The 19,449-nt window shown below is 45.9% G+C and overlaps 1 protein-coding gene across 1 annotated transcript; it reads left to right on the top strand.

Annotated features, from left to right (window-relative positions):
• Nucleotides 1-7,992: 7,992 nt before the first annotated feature.
• Nucleotides 7,993-18,498, top strand: LOC114199511 (orphan sodium- and chloride-dependent neurotransmitter transporter NTT5-like). The gene is made up of 11 exons (XM_088027716.1): nt 7,993-8,215; nt 8,393-8,550; nt 8,657-8,783; nt 8,935-9,113; nt 10,315-10,425; nt 10,627-10,868; nt 16,133-16,319; nt 16,690-16,891; nt 17,007-17,166; nt 17,627-17,792; nt 18,001-18,498. The coding sequence occupies exons 1-11, from the start codon at nt 7,993-7,995 to the stop codon at nt 18,496-18,498; spliced, it is 2,253 nt and encodes a 750-aa protein (XP_087883842.1).
• Nucleotides 18,499-19,449: the final 951 nt, after the last annotated feature.

The following is a 19,449-nucleotide window of genomic DNA, read 5'->3' as shown; positions in this document are numbered from 1 at the left end:
AAAGAAAGAAAGAAAGAAAGAAAGAAAGAAAGAAAGAAAGAAAAAGAAAGACAGACTTAGAAGAGCGAACATTTAAAATCATGGTATCTTTTAAGATTGTGTACATTTTGCACCTAGGTTTGCAACCAAAACCTCAAAACCTAAAAAGAGGCCAAATGGCTTACCTTACAAATAGCGTCAACCCTGAGCTGTCTTTTTGAGTCAGCAGGTTGAACTGAGCTGGATTGTGTGCAGCTTTGGTACAGAAGCTGATGCTGGTGCCAGGACTGCTCCAACAGGAGCTGAAAGGCCTTTGCAGGGCAGGGTAACTGCCCCTCTGGCTGGAGTCTAGGCAGTGGGCTGGCAGAGGGGCCACACATTTCCCAACCATAATTGGAAAGTGGATACCTGACAAAGAAAGGCTGTTCTAGTGAAAGAAAAAGCCTGGGAGATGGGATCCAAATACCAAAATAGCAACATTTCCAGATTTCAGCAGTTTGTGGAAGCATTTTAATCAGGACATCCCCAGAAGGGGTTACTGGGGGCATTGGACTAAGACATACGAAAGGATATTTTTATGTGGAAAGTGTGTTAAAACCTCAAGACACCCCTGGGCAGTTCCAACTACATAGCGGGCAACGCAGCAGGGAAGTGGCCAAGGTGATCAAGTTTGGCTTCCCAGAGGAAGTTAGATCTGAGAGGACACACGGGTGATGAGTTGAAGTTATCTGAATGAGGGAGGATGGGAAGGGGCAGAAGGGAGGGTGTTACATGAGAAAGAGCACCTGGAAAGAGTTCCCTATGCATTTACATGCATATGTATGAACACTTAGAAATGTGTCATTTTCTTTATATGGATTTTTTTACATAAATGGTATCATACACTTGACATTCTGTGACTTTTCACCTAGAAGTGGGTTTTGGAGACTTTGTTGATGTTCTTGCATACCTATATACCTTTCCTTTTTATTATAAAATATTATACATGTTCACAAAAGTATACAAAACTGAAATGTTCAGCTCAATGACTTATTATAAAGCAAATATCCCAACTATCCTAATCAGAAAAAGAATATCACCTCTCCCAAACACCAATCCCTCCTGCCCCTCAAGTGGGAATCACCACTCTGACACTTAATATCATCCCTTTTTTGCTTTTATTTATGGTTTTACCACCTCCATGTGTGAACCTAAACACTTCAGTTTTGCCTGTTTTTTGGACTTTGATATAAACAGAATCCTATGATATGTATTCTTTAGGATCTAGTTCATTTGGCTGAGTGTTAAGTTTTGGGGATTCATCCGTGTTGTTAAGTGTAGCTATAACTCTTTTTTTTTTCCTTTGCTGTGTAGTATTCTTTTGTACTGGTTATATCACTACATACGTGTGTGTGTGTGTGTCTCTTGGACTTCTGGCCTGTTTCCTTTTGGGTTTGTTGTAAATAGTGCTGTACAGGATATTCCTGTATGTGTGCTTTGTTGCACATGCACACACAGTTTTGTTGCAGTTATACCTGGGAGTGAAGTTGCTGTTCATAGGATAGGTATACCTTCAGTCTTAACAGAAAATGGCCAGCCCATCTCTCAAAATAACTTTGTCAGTTTCCAGCCTCACCAGTACTGTATACTATTCCCCATGGCTCCTCATTCTTGTCAATGTTTGGTGTTCTTGGCCTTTTCGTTCTAGCCAGTCTGACTAGCACGGAGTGGCCCTTCAATGTGGTTTCTCTTCTGTTTAAATAGCTTGAACCCTTTCATGTGTTTACTGGCCAGTTGGAGAACCACTTTGGTGAAAGGCTTCTTTACATTTCCTGAGGATTTTTCTACTGGGTTATTTTTATTTTTCTTATTAATTTGTAGGAGCTTTTTATAGATTCTGGATTTTAAAAAAGCCTCTATCAGCTATATGTGTGTCAAATTTTTTCTACTCTGTGGCTTTTGACAGTTTAAATGCGGCCTCTTGATGAACAGATGTTCTGAATTCTAATGTTTACCTGTTGTTTCCTTTATGGTTAGTGTTTTCTAAGTCCTGTTTCTGAAATCTTTCTTAACCTGCAGATCACGAAGATACTCCCTCATATTAACCTCTTTAGAAGCTTTGTGAATATGCCTTTCTTTTTTAAATCTCATGAATTAATTCTTGTACAATGTAAGATAATGATCAAATACCATTTTTTCTATATGAAAATACAGTTGCCCATCCTAATTATTTAACAGTGTCATTTTCACAATACTCTAGGTTGACATGAAATATCTCTCCATTTATTTAAAACTTTTACTTCTCTTAAAACAAAACAAAACACTTTTACTTCTCTTAATAATCCTTTATAGGTTTTAGCATAGAAGTCTCATCTTTCTTTTGTTAGATCTATTCCTAAGCACTTGAAATATCTTAATGTTATTATAAATGTTAACATTAAATTTTTTTTCATTACCTATTTGTTTTTTGCTAGTATCTAGAAATGCTGTTAATCCTATTCCATTAACCCTGGTACCAGCCACCTTGGTAAACTCACTTTTAGTCCTAAAAATGTATTTAGAGATTCTGTTTTATTTTTTACATACACACTTGTATCTGTAAATAATGACATTGTTATTTCTTCTTTTCCAAACTTTACACTTGAAAAAATCATACTGCATTTGCTAGGACCTTGTACCAATTTTCTGTTGCCACCAAAATGCTGCGTAACAAACCACCTCAAAATCCAGTGACTTAAAACAACAGGAATTTATTATTATACCTCATGAGTCATTAGGCTGGGCTCAGCTAATATGTAAGGGAGTTGACTGGCTGTTGACTGATCTAAGCCAGCCTATGCTGGGACCACTAGAGTGATTCAGCTCAGCTCGGATTTACATGTCTCGTTTTCCAGCAAATTAGCCTACATGTATCCTCATGGGGATAGCGAGAGTGTAAGAAAGCAAGCAGCAACAAGAAAAGCCTTTTGCAGGCTAGGCTCTGAATAGGCACAACCACCCCGATTCAAGGGGTGGGAAAGTTGATGATGGCCTCATTAGTGAGAGAAACTGCAGAATCACATTGCAAAGGGGGTGGGTATAGGAAAAACTGAAGACTTGGAACCATGAATGCTATCAATCAACCTAAACTTTAAATCCAATTTGACTAGAAGGGACAGGAGTGGGCATCCTTATTCACAAACTCCAAGGAAAAGCCTTTAACATTTTATCCTTAACTACAGTGTGTGCTGTCAGCTTTTTTTTTTCTTAATAAATAACCTCTATGAAATTAAGGATGTTCCTTTCTAGTCCTAGTTTCCTCAAGTTGGTTTGGTGTTTTTTTTTTAATAAATGGTTATTGGGTTTTATAAAATATTTCCACAAATATCGAGATGATTACATTATTTTTATCCTATTTATGTTATCACTGGTTGATTTTTACTTCTAAACCCCCCTGTATTACTGGGATAAACTCAACACAGTTGTGATGTAATATTGCTTTTATACAATGATGGATTTGATTTGCCAGCATTTTGTTTGAGACGTTTGCATCAGTATTCATGATTGACACTGATACGTGATTTTCTTTTTCATTATTCCCTTGCCAGATTTTGGTATTAAGGTTATGCCTGTCTCGCCACTTTTTCTATCCTGGAAGATTTTATGCAAGATCAGTCCTGAAATTTTCTTTGGAGCAAACTAACTAATTACAGAAGTAATTTATTAAAAACTTCTAGGGACACTGGGTGGCTCAGTCATTAAGTGTCTACCTTCAGCTCAGGTCATGATCCCCTCCGCATCAGGCTCCCTGCTCAGCGGGAAGCCTGCTTCTCCCTCTCGCACTCCCTCTGCTGTGTTCCCTCTCCGCTGTGTCTCTCTCTGTCAAATGCATAAATAAAATATTTTTTAAGGATTTTATTTATTCATTTGAGACACAGAGATACAGAGAGAGAGAGAGCATGAGCAGGGGGGAGAGGCAGAGGGGCAGGGAGAAGCAGGCTCCCCGCTGAGCCGGGAGCCCCATGTGGGCCTCAATCCCAGGACCCTGGGATCATGACCTGAGCCGAAGGCAGACGCTTAACCATCTGAGCCACCCAGGCGCCCTAAATAAAATCTTTTAAAAAAATTTTCTAGAACAGGGGCGCCTGGCTGGCTCAGTTGGGGGAGATGCAACTCTTGATCTCGGGGTAGTGAGTTCGAGCCCCAAGTTGGGCAGAGAGATTACTTAAATAATTAAATATTTTAAAAATAAAAAATTAAATTTATAGAATTCAGAGTTTCTATTTCTTCTTGCATAAGTTATTAAATATTATTTTTCCAAAAACGTACTGGCATAAAATTCTTTATTGTAGTGTTTGATTATATTTTCAATAACTACAGGATTTATAATGATGCTGCTTTTTTATTCCAACACTGGTTGTTTGTGCTTTCTCTCTTTATTTTTTGGCAAGTCTTTTTTTTTTTTAAGATTTTATTTATTTATTTGAGAGAGAGAGAATGAGAGAGAGAGAGCACGTGAGAGGGGGGAGGGTCAGAGGGAGAAGCAGACTCCCCGCCGAGCTGAGATCCCGATGCTAGACTCGATCCAGCGACTCCAGGATCATGACCTGAGCCGAAGGCAGTCGCTTAACCAACTGAGCCACCCAGGCGCCCTGAAACTTCTTATCATTATTAAATTTCCCTCTTTATCTCTGGAAACTTTACCTGAAATATTAAATACATGTTAATATATTTATAAACATTAAGTATATATAAACATTAGTATTATAATTTAATGTCTAAAAGTTATATATTAATATATTAGTAAAGCTATACAAACTTTCTTTTGGGTAGAGTTTTCATGGAATACTATTTTTCATGTTCTTTACTTTGAACTATTCCAAATTCTTACATTTTAGATGTGTCTTGTAGACAGAATTTAGTCTGATTTTGGTTTTTTATGAAGTCTGAAAACTCATCTTTTAATTGGAGCATTCAGTCCATTTACATTTAACACAAATCCTGATATGTTCAGGTTTAAATCATTTAATGAGGTATTTTTGTACCTGTCTATCTACTCTATATTACTTTTTCTCCTTGCATTCTGCGTGCATTACTTGCTTTTATTAGTCTATTTTTTCTCTTATAGCTTAGAAATTATACTTTTTTGTTATTCTTTTAATGGTTCCCCTAGATAGTAAATATGCATATATTTTATCAAATAATGTTTATTGGTACCGTAAGCGAACCAAACAAGAGTTTGCCCACCCAATGCTAAGCAAGTCAATAAAAACTGGCACCAAGCTTTTGCAGTGGGGAAAAATTTACTGGTGTGGTGCCACCCAGGAGAACCAGGAGCTAATGGTGAAAAGTCCCGAACTCCCCAGTGGCTTGCAAGGAGGGGTTTTTAAAGGGTGAAAATTCAGGGTAAGGGTTTCAGGGTCTTGGATCATGATGATTAATTAAAGATTGGGTAAGCTCCATTCCCTTTCTTGACCATCCCGTCTCTCTGGCTTGTTCCTGTCTGGTTTCAGTGTAGCTGTTGTGCAGTAGTCGCTCTGTTTTAGGGCCCCGGAACTGGAAACTGTTTTGGGCAGACTGCATTAGTGACGTCATCTCTAGAGTACAGAGGCAGAAGTTCTACATCCTGTGGCTACTGCTAAGCTGCAAATTATTATGTTTTCTTGCAAACACTGCACGTGAGATTTGTTATCTCAGGCAGAGCAGCACCCCTACAGACTTTTTTTTTTAAGATTTTATTTATTTATTTGACAGAGACACAGTGAGAGAGGAACACAAGCAGGGGGAGTGGGAGAGGGAGAAGCAGGCTTCCCGCTAAGCAGGGAGCCCGATGCGGGGCTGGATTCCAGGACCCTGGGATCATGACCTGAGCCAAAGGCAGACGCTTAACAACTGAGCCACCCAGGTGCCCCACCCCACAGACTTTTCAAGAGGCAACCTGATGGTATTTCCTGAGGCAATTTTACAAGTTCCTTTAACAGTAACTAAGGGCCCCGTGACTCTGGTCAGAAGCCGCTCGGAGCCATATGTCTAAATTGTGGGGTCTGCGGGGGCTTGCGTCCCCACTTTACATTTATCCTCTTCTTAGACAACACAAAGTACTTACAACAATTCAGTTCCATTTGCCACCCTCCAAATCTTTGATGTCATGTAATTCTTATTCTTCACTTAATTAAAACCCAATAAGATGTTACTGTTACTGTTTCTGTGCAGTCTCCATTTTATCCACAGATTTACGTTTTCATTTCTCTCGATTCCTTTCTGCATGTCCGACCTTCCATCTAGGATAACGTCCCTTCTTACAGAGGAATCCCCAAATAGGCCCAAGTAGTATTTCCTTTGGTGCAGGGCCTTCTGGTGACAAAACTTTGTCTTCATTGCATCTTCATGAAGTTACCAGCCTCCTCTTAATTGCTACCACCAAAACCTCCACTGAATTTGAGGGTGCCCTTAGGATTCAACTTCCTCAACTCTGCTTCAAATAAAGTCGGTTCTTCCGGGAAGCGCTTCTGGGCCCATGTGTTCCGAAGGCCTCTCTCCCAGGACAAGATCTTCAGAGCTGGATGAGAACAGTGGCCTGCTTCTCTCTGAGTGCTTTTGGAGCAGGATGCTATGTGGAGCATTAGCCTCTGGTCTTACTGACTTGCCCCTCCTAGCATTATAACCTCCACTCACCAATGAGCTGGGGTCGGGGGAGACTAGGGCCCCAGTATTCCCAGTATGCCATGCCAGAAATGAGGGCGGGGTGGAAGAAGGGGACTCCTGACCTTTACTTACACCACACATGTCTGGAATTTAGTGTCTGTAACACGTCACTGAAAAGGAATGCGAAATGCTGGTGGTCTGCCCCTCCTGGGAAGATTCCCTAGCCTCTGAGTGGGATTTGGGGAGAGAGGGAACCCTGTGCAGTTTCCATAGCACTAGGCTAGGCGTAAGGAGGGAGGGAGCAGGCTGTGGGTCCAATGCCACTGACTCTCACTGTTCTCAGAGAGTTTTACTAGATTTTCTTGAATAAATGTTTCTTCATTGGCTGCATGCCCTTAGGACAATTTCCAAAGACCTTAAATGTTCCTTTCTTTGCAATGGCCACAAGTTTTGCTTGTTTCACTAAGGAATGGGTCCACAGAGCCCTCATGCTGCCTTTCCAGAAATCGAACCCCAAGTAAGCTTTCGAATTCTACCAATCCTCTAGATCCCACCTTAGATCTACTGAATCAGTCTGGAAGAGTGAGGCTGGCAGATTCAAAGGCAGGAGGAGTCTTCGTGTTTTGAGAGCTCCATGGTTGTGATAGGTTTGCTTTGTGTGCATTAGCTGGGCCAAGTAGACCAGAAGGACAAAGGAAAGGAACCTGAGTGCTGGAGTGTTTGCTGTGTCCTTGGCACTCCTGTTACATCATTTTTATTTTTTTTTAAGATTTTTATTCATTTATTTGAAAGAGAATGAGAGAGAGAGCATGAGAGGGGAGACGGTCAGAGGGAGAAGCAGACTCCCTGTTGAGCAGGGAGCCCGATGCGGGACTGGATCCCGGGACTCCAGGATCATGACCTGAGCCGAAGGCAGTCGCTTAAACCGACTGAGCCACCCAGGCGCCCCCATAATTACTTTTAAACTCTCTCGGTCTCATATCCCAGGCTGAGCCTTGGCCTCTCCGTCCTCTCCCCTCGCTTAACCAGCTGAGCCACCCAGGTGTCCTCGTTACGTCATTTTTAATCCTATCAAACAGGGCTGACGGGGCTGATGTTAAGCTGACACTCCAGTGGTTATGGCTGGCCTTCATTCTGATTGGTGCTCACACTGTAACAGTTATTAAATATTTTGGAAAGTCATCTATGCTTGTAAGATGAGGGGAAAAAAATTAACCCGAGTCTCAGAGAGATGAAGTTATTTGCCCTAAGTTCAACCAGTGAGAAGGGCCAAGAGTTAAATTCTGGCCCTTTGCTCTAAAACCCTGCTGTCATTTACAGGCTGGTATCTGAGACATAGCCCTTAAAGTCTGCTCTTCTTGGCGACCTCAAGATTCCCTCAGGAGTTAATTGGCCTGTAAGAAGAAAGTCATGGAGTCCCTTGAAGAACTGTCAGAGGAAGAGACTCCCAGAGAACCCACAAGTTCCTCTTCCCCATCCTGGAAGCTCACAGGCAAGGAGATTCTGGCCACCAAGACCCAAAATTACTTTGCTCAGACTAAAAGAACTAAGAACATCTTGATTCAGGTTGCCCTCTCCATTGGGCTAAGCAGCATATGGCGTTTCCCCTACCTGTGTCATCGGAACGGAGGAGGTAAGGCCAGGGGCCTGGATCCTGAGTTTCAGGAAGTAGTGTTAAGGCTTGGAGCCCAGACTCCTGGGTCCTGGGGGGAGGAAAGAACTAGAGGTTTGCCCAGACTTGTAGCGGATAAAGAGGAGGGGGGCCAGGACTCCTGGCTGCCTGAGCACAGCTCCTGGCTCCCTTCTGCAGGCAGCTTTATCCTGATGTACTTCTTCATGCTCCTCTTGTTCGGGATTCCCCTCTTGTACATGGAGATGATCATGGGGCATTGGCTGCGTGTGGACAACATCCGGGTCTGGAAGCAGCTCATCCCCTGGCTGGGCGGCATAGGATATGCTAGCATATTGGTGAATGAGGGGCCCAGCCAAGAGGCATCCCAACTCACCCCTTGTGGTCTCCAGGTCCCCCGTTTCTGTCCGCCCTGTCCCTCAGGCCCCCCGTGTCCACCCCTAGGTGTGCATCTTGATGAGCTTGTATAACAGCATCATCATCACCTGGAGCCTTTCCTACCTGGGCAACTCCTTTGATAACTCCCTGCCCTGGAACCAGTGCCCACTGGTGAAGACCATCAATGTCACTGGTGAGGAGAGGGAGAGAGAAGGCCAGCAGGGCTATGGGAGGCAAGGGCGCCAAGGAGCAAGAGACAGGGAGTGAGAGCCCAAGGGGAGGAAGCGAAGAGCAGGGGCAAGATACCAAGTGAGGTGGTGCCTAAGCACCTGCGTCCCCCCCAGACCTCTCTTGCCTTCAGACCGTGTCCCACCAGTACTTCTGGTACCACACCACCCTGAGTGCCTCAGGCCACATTGAAGAAGGGGTCGAGGCCCTTGTCCTGCACCTCACCCTGGGCGTCTTCGCAGCCTGGTGCCTCCTCTTCTTAACCATGATCACAGGGCTGAATACTTCAATGCCGGTAAGCCACCCTGACCACGGACTCCTCTACCCCTTCATGTTCGCAAATCCAAGTATTCTCAGGCTTCCCACCTGACTCCGTCCAACTCCTTCCTGTTGACCTCTCTTCTCTAATCCCCTGTGACCCTCCCCGACTCCTAGAGTCTCCCAGACTTGTAGGGGGTAAAGAGGAGGGGGGCCAGGACTCCTGGCTCCACCATCCAGGGGTCCTGAGGAAGGTGCTATAATCTCCCCAGGCTGCGGCATCAACCACTCCCCTCACAAAGAACTGCTCCTCTCCCACCCATGGCAGGCATGAGGGCCTTGTACTGACCCAGCTCCCTCTTCACCATCCTTCACCCCCAAGTCACAGCAGTGGAGACCTTCTAGAGCAGATCACAGCCTCTCTGCCTGAGCCTTGCATTCTGCACCTGCCTGCATGTTGACAGCACCTGTTAATCCCTGAGAGACCTAACTGCCACTGGTTCCTCTCCAGAGTTTCCCATTTTATTCCAGTCCATACTTCCAATGCATGCCCCTGGCACCTGGATCATATTCTCTTTACACGGAAAAATTATTTCAGTGTGTGTCAGGTCATTTTGGTTAGCTTTACCTGTAGCTTCTGGCCCCTGCATCCACTCACGCAGTCACCCTATTGTGTCCCTGGAGGCTCACCTCACCACTCTCTCCACAACCTCCAAGGTAAACCACTCACACAAAAGCAGATTATACTAAAGGCTTAGTGGGGGCACACTGAGAGAGAGGGCCTTACCCTCCTATCGCAGAGCAGAAAGAACCAGAAATACTTTAAAATTCCCATTGACCGTGTCACTTCCTCCCAAAGTCTCTTCTCAGTTGCTGTTCCTCCGCCTTCACCTGTGATGTTGTTGCCTGCAGCCTTAACTCATGCGCAGACCATAAAACCCAGGCCTATGAAGTAATAATGTCCAACTGCCCTACCATTTAAAAACCATCTTTACTTGGGGTCTCACCCCTCACCTCTGAGCAGCAGCTTATTGGTGGATGTTCCCCCAAACAACATTGTTGTCTCCCTAGAATAATCCTCCTACAGCTCCCTCATGTTCCACCCAGGCCACCTTAACCCGGCTCATCCCCATTTCTCTACTCCTGCTGACCTGTGTTCCCTGTTAATGCTTGCCTCTGCCTCCCCCTCCTCCCCACTTCTCCTGACTTCTGGTTTCTGTCCTGACCCACCTGGCCAGATCCTGATTTTCACAGTATTCCTCCCCTACATCCTCCTCCTCTGCTTCCTCATCCGAGGCCTCTTCTTGGAGGGCGCAGTTGCCAGCCTCAGACGTATGGTGACCACAGAGGTGAGGCTGGGGACGCCAAACCTTCTCCCTCCCCCAACTCCCCAGTCCTTCTCTGACTCTCCTTCTCCGACATCTTCCTCTCTGCTCCCAGCCTGCCCCTCATTCCTCTGCTCTCCACCCCAGCTCATCCCTCTTCCAGTTCACCAATGGGTCCACTCTCAAGCTCACCCCCAAACGTTTCTCTCTCATCCCCATCCACAGCTCTCAGCCTGGGCCTCTCTGGACCTGTGGTGTCAGGCAGGAGGCCATGTGCTCTATTCCTTGGGCCTGGGCATGGGCACCACCATCAACTTCTCCTCCTACAAGGCTGGAGAAGACAACTATATCCAGATGGCCTCCTTGGTGGTCCTCGTCAACCTGGGGACCTCATTGCTGGTCACATCCATCATCTTTATAGTGCTGGGGTTCTGGGCCACTACCAGTGGTCCCACCTGTGTTGAGAAGTAAGTAATTAACAGCCTTGCGGATCCAACAAGAGGTCTCCTTCCCTGTACCTTAGCAATCCCCCAGCCTCATGGGCCTTCAGACTCAGACCTCTCCACTAATAATGGTAACAACAACAATCATAATAGTTGTAGTAATATCATATTCTCAGAGAAAACTGCCAAATTATAATATTCTAACAGCCACCACTTTATAGATAGTCCCAGAGACAAGACTGTCTGAAGGCTTCCATAAATTGCAAATGGTGCAAAGAAGATTTCAAAATCAATTATTTAACTCACAAAGGAGGTTGTTAACAGCATTCTGAGCCACAACCAGAGGTTACTGGCCTAGGCTGCACGTTGGAATCATTTGGTGAGTCTTAGGAAACACTTACACACCTGAGTCTCACTTCCAAAGATTCTGATTTACTTGATCTGGGATGCATTCAGGCACTGGGATTTTTTTTTTTAATCTCCAAGGTGGAGTTTCTCTTCCAGTTAGGATGTTGAAGGCTGCAAAAGTCCATGCTTCCTTGGTACAGCAATTTTAAAAATGGAAAAAATAAAACTAATACTTTCCTGTAACGTTACTGAAAAGCAGAGGACACAAAGGAGCTTTAATGAACTAAATACTGGAGAGTGAGGAGTTCATCATACGTGAGCAAAGAGCCATGAATGGGGGTAAGCGCCTGACCCAGGGGCAAGTGGTTGAAGGTGGAGAGACCTTGCACAGATAAGAAGAAATCATGCAACCATTTAATCACAGCGTGGGCTGCCAGTAGGTGTTGGAATCACAACGAGCCCCAACAAATAAATTGCTCAACCCAACAGTTTTCCTCTCTAGTCCCAAGAATTGTTTTGTAGAAGTGGTAGAGCTGCAACAGAGACAAGGCTAGCAAGCAGAGGAGCTATTATGCATGGTCTCATGGTGCTCAGATTTGGGGCCCCACTGGAGCTGAATACAAAGATAAACCAAAAACATCTACAGCTCCGATCCAGCCCATTCCAACCTAAATAAGGACAACATCAAAGAAATTAATCCTCGCTAGGGGGGAGGGGGTTATGCAGAAAGTTGGGGGCATGGCTCGAGGACAAAGTGAGCCCTCCTTAATCCCATTTGAGGGCAGAGAAAAAACTCAACTAATTAAAATTGTCCCCCACCCCAGCTTGCCTCAGTGCTTAGAAAACTCTTAAATAGACCTCATTCTAGCTGTCTGTTGGAATAAAAGGCTTAAGTGTATTGAGACTACACAAAATAAAACAAACAATATACCTTTCTCCTTTGTTGTTCTCTATGCAATGTCCAACATGGAGTTAAAAACCCTCAAGACATCCCAAAACCAATATAATCCATAGCCAAGAGAAAAAAGAAGACCCAAAGATCATCCAGACATTAGAATTAGCAGACAAGAATTTTAAAACAACCATTATAAATGTTAAGGGATTTAAGAGAAAAGATGAATATAATGGAAGCCATGGAGATATTTTAGAGAAGATACAGAAAATTTAAAAAAGGACCACATGGAAATTCTAGAACTCAAAACGTAGATGAAGACAAAGTTTCACTGATGTATTTAGTTTAGATTGGAACCAGCAGAATAAAGGATCCGTTAAATTGAGGACAGGGTAAATAGAAGTTCTACAAAGGGAAGAACAGAGAGGACAAGAAGAATGAGAAAAACTGGAGCAGAGCCTCAGTGACCCAGAGGACCAATAGATGTATAATTGGAATTGCAGAAGGAGAGGAAAGGAGAGAGAATTAGGGCAGGAAATCTTGCTTTCAGCTTAATTTGTAATGGCCAAAACTCCAAGCAACCCAAATGTCTGTCGGGAGGTGAACCGATAATAGATCTTAGTATATTCATTCAACCAATGGAGTACTCTCTACCAATAAAAATGAACTGTGGATACATGCACCAACATAGATGAATGTCAGACATTATATTGCATGTAACAAGCCAGACATAAAAGATTACACACTTTATGAATCTGTACAAAATCTAGGAATAGGCAAAATGAATGCATAGTGACGGAAATCCATAGTGGCCTCTGGAATGGAGGGAGTGCCCTGGAAAGGGGCCCAAAGTAATTCTGTGGAGTGATGGAAATACGCTGTATCTTGATTGGGTCATCTGTCAATACTCACTGAAATGTACATTTAATATCTCTGCTTTTTATTGTCTCTAAATTATAGCTCAATAAAAACTGAGTTTGTTTTTTAAAAAAGCTCCTGGTTGATTCCAGTGAGAACCATTAGCTCTTCAGGCAGCACTGTAGAGTAGAACTCTTTGTGATGCCAGAAAACTTCTATACCTGCACTATCCAGTATCGTAGACACCAGCCACAAGTAGCTAGAACATTCGAAATGTGGTGAATGTGGCCAAATAATGCAAATGTGACCAAGGAACTGAATTTTTCATTTTATGTCATTTTTAAAAGATTTTATTTATTTATCTATTTGAGAGAGAAAGAAAGATCATGAGCAGGGGAGAGGGGTAGAGGGAGAAGCAGACTCCCTGCTGAGCAGGGAACCCAATACGGGACTCCACCCCAGGACCCCGGGATCATGACGTGAGCCAAAGGCAGATGCTTAACTGGCTGAGCTACCCAGGCGCCCTCATTTTATATCATTTTAATTAATTTTAGTTGACATAAATTATGCGCCTAGTGCCATATGTGCCTAGTGCCTATCATATTAGTGCGGCCCTAGAAGAACTACCGCATGAGCTCCTTGCCCTTGATTATATAGAGCTTCTCAAACTGCAGTGACTATTATGAATCAGCATTAGAGCAAAAGAAAGTCTGGGATGCACCCAAGTTTCTGCATTTCTACCAAGTTTCCAAGTGATGCTGCCCCTCCAGGGAGCTTCTACTTAGAGTAGCAAGGCTCTAGGTTGTTCTCTTTAGGTAAGGAAAAGTGGAGGTATGGATTATCAAAGTTTTCTAATCAGGAGGACAGAAGACAGCTGAGATCCATTAGCATTTCCTTAAATTAAGCAAGCACAGTATTTATGGACCAGTGATCCCCATTCCCAACTGTGTATCCTAGAGAAGTCCTCACAAGAGCCCTGCTAATGGATGGTTATTGTGGCAATGTTTGTAATCGCAGGGAGTGGGGTCATTATTTGGGGAATAGAGTATAAAATGTGGGTTGCAAATGCCGCAGAAGGCAACAGGCAGGAACAACAAACCAGACATAAACTCATCACTGTAGAGATATTGCCAGAAAAACTGAGGGAAGAAGAGTAAGAAACAGAAAACCAAAACACAATGACACTCAAGTGATGACACGCAAAACATATTTCTTGGGGTGCCTGGGTGGCTCAGTCAGTTAAGAGTCTGCCTTCGGCTCAGGTCATGATCCCGGAGTCCTGGGATCAAGCCCCACATCGGGCTCCCTGCTCAGCGGGGAGTCTGCCTCTCCCTCTCCTTCTGCCGTTCCTCCTGCTTGTACTCTCTCTCTGTCAAATAAATAAATAAATCTTTTTAAAAACCGTATATTTCTTTTTTTACAAAGAAATACCCGTATTTAATGTTATTAGTCAAGCACATGAAAGTGAATAGCTGTAGGCTTGAAGGAAAGAGTGAAATTCAGACTTGAAGGAGGGAAAAGTTTTGTTTTTTAATTTTTTTTATTGTTATGTTCACCATACATTACATCATTAGTTTCTGATGGAGTGTTCTATGACTCATTGTTTGTGCATAACACCCAGTGCTCCACGCAGAACGTGCCCTCTTTAATACCCATCACGAGGTTAACCCATCCCCCCACCCCCCTCCCCTCTAGAACCCTCAGTTTGTTTTTCAGAGTCCATCATCTCTCATGGTTCATCTCCCCCTCCGATTTACTCCCCTTCATTCTTCCCCTCCTGCTATCTTCTTCTTCTTTTTTTTTTTAAACATATATTGCATTATTTGTTTCAGAAGTACAGATCTGTGATTCAACAGTCCTGCACAATTCACAGCGCTCACCATAGCACATACCCTCCCCAATGTCTATCACCCAGCCACCCCATCCCTCCCACCCCCACCACTCCAGCAACCCTCAGTTTGTTTCCTGAGATTAAGAATTCCTCATATCAGTGAGGTCATATGATACACGTCTTTCTCTGATTGACTTATTTCACTCAGCATAACACCCTCCAGTTCCATCCACATCGTTGCAAATGGCAAGATCTCATTCCTTTTGATGGCTGCATAATATTCCATTGTGTACATATACCACATCTTCTTTATCCATTCATCTGTCGATGGACATCTTGGCTCTTTCCACAGTTTGGCTATTGTGGACATTGCTGCTATAAACATTGAGGTGCAGGTAGCCCTTTGGATCCCTACATTTGTATCTTTGGGGTAAATACCCAGTAGTGCAATTGCTGGATCGTATGGTAGCTCTATTTTCAAGTGTTTGAGGAACCTCCATACTGTTTTCCAGAGTGGCTGCCCCAGCTTGCATTCCCACCAATAGTGTAGGAGGGTTCCCCTTTCGAAGGAGGGAAAAATTTAAACAGATTTTGCTCTACTGGTTGAGGAGAATGATCGTGAACGGGGTTGATTATCACAGCACTCTAAACCTAGGTCCAAAAAGAGAGACAATTCTGAGTGTATTCATTCTCCAGGGCTGCCATCACAAAGTCCCACAGACTGCATGGCCAACACAAAAATCTATCTCCTTGCAGTTCTGAGGCAGAAATCTGAGATCAGTGTGTTGGCAGAGTTGGTTCTTTCTGAGGATGATGGGGGAGAATCTGTCTCATGCCTCTTCTGGTGGTTTGCTGGCAATCTTTGGTGTTCCTTGGCTTGTAGGTGTCGGCCTTCGCCCTCACATGGGGTTCTCCCTGTGTGTGTGTCCAAATTTCCCCCTTTTGTAAGGACACCAGTCATATTGGATCAGGGGCCACCCAGGATGATCTCATCTTTAATTACCTCTGTAACAACCCTATTTCCAAAGAAGTTCACATTCAGAGGTAGCAGGGTTGAGGGGGAGGTTAGGACTTGAACATATGAATTTAGCCGGGGGTGGGGGAACTGTTCACTGCATAACACTGAGGAATCTTAGCTACTACAAATATAGAATCTTCTGCCCCTTAGGTGGAATCCCCAGGGCAGTTCACCCCAAGTCCACATGATGAGCTTCCAGGCCATGTCCAGTGGCCCTTGTTACTCAGCTGCTCTCATCTCGGGCCACTCACTTTCTTCTCCAGTCCCCAGCTGCCCTGGTTTGCGGAGAGCAGGGGGGTCAGCCTGGTCACCACCTTTCCCCGCCTCTGCTTCCCGTTCAGGAGCGTCTCAAAGCTGATGAACCTGATAAAAAAGGGCGTGCTGCCCCAGGATGCCAAGCCCCCAGAGGACATCCTACTCTCGCCTGCCCTGGACTATCTAGAGTGGATCAGCAATCTCCCTCAACACCTCCAGTACCAGGTCATCCACTCCACCCCGTCCTGCAGCATCAAGACACAGAAGGAAAAGGTGCCTTTGTGGGGGCAGGACGGTGCTTCCCAAAGGCCCCCAGAGCACCCTGGGGGCCACCCCATGCATCGTCTGACACAGGCGACAGTTACAGTCATGTCTCCACCACCATTGTGTATGTACCAGGGTCTTTGCTAAGTTGTCACTTGACTTTAATTCTCACATCAAACCTAGGATCCCAGTTTGTTAGAGGAGGAGCCTGAGGCCCCGAGAGGTGAAGCTCACCCAGCTCAGCAAACACTCAGCATTCTGCCATCCGCCCACCGCTCTGTGTCTCTTTTCTCTGTCCGACACAGACATTGCTCCTCGATCACTGCACCATTCCCCCCATCCAGACCCACCACTGCCTGAGAGCCCTTCTCTCCCACAGGTCATGGAGGGCCCCGGCCTGGCATTCGCAGCCTTCTCCCAAGCCGTCTCATTGTTCCCTGGTTCCTCCTTCTGGGCCATCCTCTTCTTCTTGGCCCTGGTCATCATGGGGCTGAACACCTTGATAAGGATCTTGGAAGGCATTGTCTATCCCCTCCAGAACTCCATCTCCATCTTTGGGAGGCATCCCAAGCTGCTGTCAGGTACTGTGGGTTCTCACCCTTCTCCCCAGGTCACCCCAGTCTCCTGGGCTCACTTTGACCCCTGGCCCAGCCCTACACACAGACCTCAGTGTGGCCAAACCTGCATTTGCCACAGCGCTCGTCTGCTTGGGAGGTTTTCTGGGCAGCCTCGTCTTCACCGGTCATTCTGGCAGCTACATAATGTCCTTGTTTGATGACTGCCTGGTCCCGCTGATCCTTACCATCATTGTGGCCTTCCAGAACGTGGCCCTGGCCTGGATCTACGGAGCTAGGAGGTGATGTCCAAACCCTGGTGTCTGCCCAGCCAGGGACCCACCCCAGGTCTCTGAGGAGACAGGGGGCATGAACTGCTCCCTCTGTCCGCCCCACAGCAGGGGTTCTAGCTGATAGCACTGGGGTGCAGGAGGGAGTGATCGGAGGGCAACCAGGTGGGTCCTGACAGAAAGAGTAGTCAGAAACCAGGAGACTCAACTTCCCCCACCCTGGGCCACATGGGATAGTCTGAAGGCAGAGGGCTGGAGCCCAGCACTCCCCCTGGATCAGGGGGCTCCCATGAGGAGACCAGATGCAGGTCCCAGCCTCAGGGAGGGCCCAGCAGGACTTGGTAAGCCCCTATGAGTTGAGAACCGGTGAGAGAACCAGAGGTCTGGCAGACCCACCCTCCCAAGAGCTCCAGGCCTTGGTGGCCAGAAGAGGGCTCCTTCCAGGCATCTCTGCCCATTGCCCCTACCCCAGGGTCAGAGAAGAAATATTCGGTGATCTGGGCCGCCTGCTGTGGTCCTTCTTCACTGTCCTGTGGTGCTACGTGACCCTGCCCGGGCTGCTGGCCCTGACCACCATCTGCCTCATGCAGCTCTACCAGACAGAACCCCCCTACTACATTGCCTGGAACAGCAGTATGGTGAGACTCCCCTACCTGGCCTCCCGCCTTACTCTGGGCACCCCTCATCTGATCTCCCGTTCCACAGGACCCGAGGTCTGGGCTTCCATTCCCAGGGACCCTTTAGCCAGCTTCCCAGTCCCTGAGGAACCTGATCCCCAGCATCACATGGATTGAAATTCTCTGACCGCCACCTCCTCCCATCCTGCTCCCTTCTCTCTGCCTCAAGAGCCAGGAGGTAAAACAGCCCTACCTGCAGAGCACCCTGGGCTGGGTCACCTTCCTCAGCATGCTCACCTTCCTGCCGATCCCAGTCTACCCACTTCAACACTGGTGGTACCTCCAGGACCACATTGCTTCCGATCCCTTTGGAAAGCTACAGTCCAAAAAGATGCCCTTGGTGCCCCCCAAGCCCTTACAGTTGCCTAAGCGCCACGTGAAGTGCCAGGAGGGAAACAGTGAAAGCTCCTCCAGGAAGCTCAGCCTGCCCTTGATTAGGGGGCTGAACCTGAACCCATGGCAGTTCAGCCTGCCCTTGAGTAGGAATAGCCAGAGCTCTTCCTGGTTCAGCCTGCCTGTCATTACCTCCGTGACATCCATATCGTCCGTAAGGAGTCTCAGCCTACCAATCTCAAGGCAGGTGAGCCCGGCCTCAACAGCCATAGACAACAGTGACCAGCACACAGAGACCAAAGAAGAAGAGCGGCGCGAGAACTCTGTTCAGTAACTAGTGACACCACCCATTTTTCCAAGGCAGCAAATCTGTCCAGTAACTGGTGGCCTTAGTGTCCGTTTTGCTACAGAAATAATTGGTTCTGCCAGAAAGGAGGGGGAGGGGCACATGGAAATTCTGCCTAGGAACCACTCATTTGGCCTTGGAAAGAAATGGACAACTCAGGAGCCCTTTCCTCTCCTGGAATAATACCAGTTCTGCTAAGTGGAACATTCTGCTCTGGGATTGGAGAATTCAGACGAAGAAATCAACTCAGCCGTTCACAGGGCTGAACCTAGTGCCTCCTTTCTCCCTGTGAGGAGGGAGTACCATGTTGGCATGATGGGGATGGGCTTCATAGCACTTTCTAGGACCCAGCCTTCCCAGTTATCATGGAGACAGTGTTCCCTCCAAACTCCAAACTCCACCACCAAACTGGATCACTGGCTAACTTCTCCAGGGCTACCCTCTCAGAATGGCCTAGGGTAACAATGCTGAGTCAATAAATCAATCCCGAGACCCCATGCACAGGCTGTGGGCACAGTGTTTTTTCTGTCAGCCTCCTTCTACACATATACCCTCCAAATCACCAACCTCTGGTGAACTGAGTGTCCCGTCTGGTGACTCCGATCTCCCTCTCCCTTTGGGACACAGATACAGAGTTTCTACGTTCCTCCTTGTTCTGGAATTGAAACAAACCATTGGGGAACTTTGTAGCAATCAGTATTACTCAATCCAGAAAGTGTGCTAACCCTTAAATCTAACTTGGTTTGGTGACCATACTAAATATGTCTCATAATTATCATCTCACTACTCCTACCAAGAGGGGAGCATGCCTAGATCAGCACTAGGCAGGTAGGTCCTCTCTGGCTATCATGCTTCATTCTTACTTGGGGTAGAGTCACCCACCCACTTGGGCATCGTGAGGTAAGCACCAGGTTTCTGTGGGCTCAGGACCAAGGAGTC

The sequence above is a fragment of the Eumetopias jubatus genome, unplaced genomic scaffold, assembly GCF_037043125.1.
Source record: "Eumetopias jubatus isolate StellerSeaLion01/CBP00866 unplaced genomic scaffold, mEumJub1_p1.0 scaffold_10, whole genome shotgun sequence".
In the NCBI taxonomy this organism is placed as follows: domain Eukaryota; kingdom Metazoa; phylum Chordata; class Mammalia; order Carnivora; family Otariidae; genus Eumetopias; species Eumetopias jubatus.
This window is presented reverse-complemented; position numbering and strand designations above follow the sequence as displayed.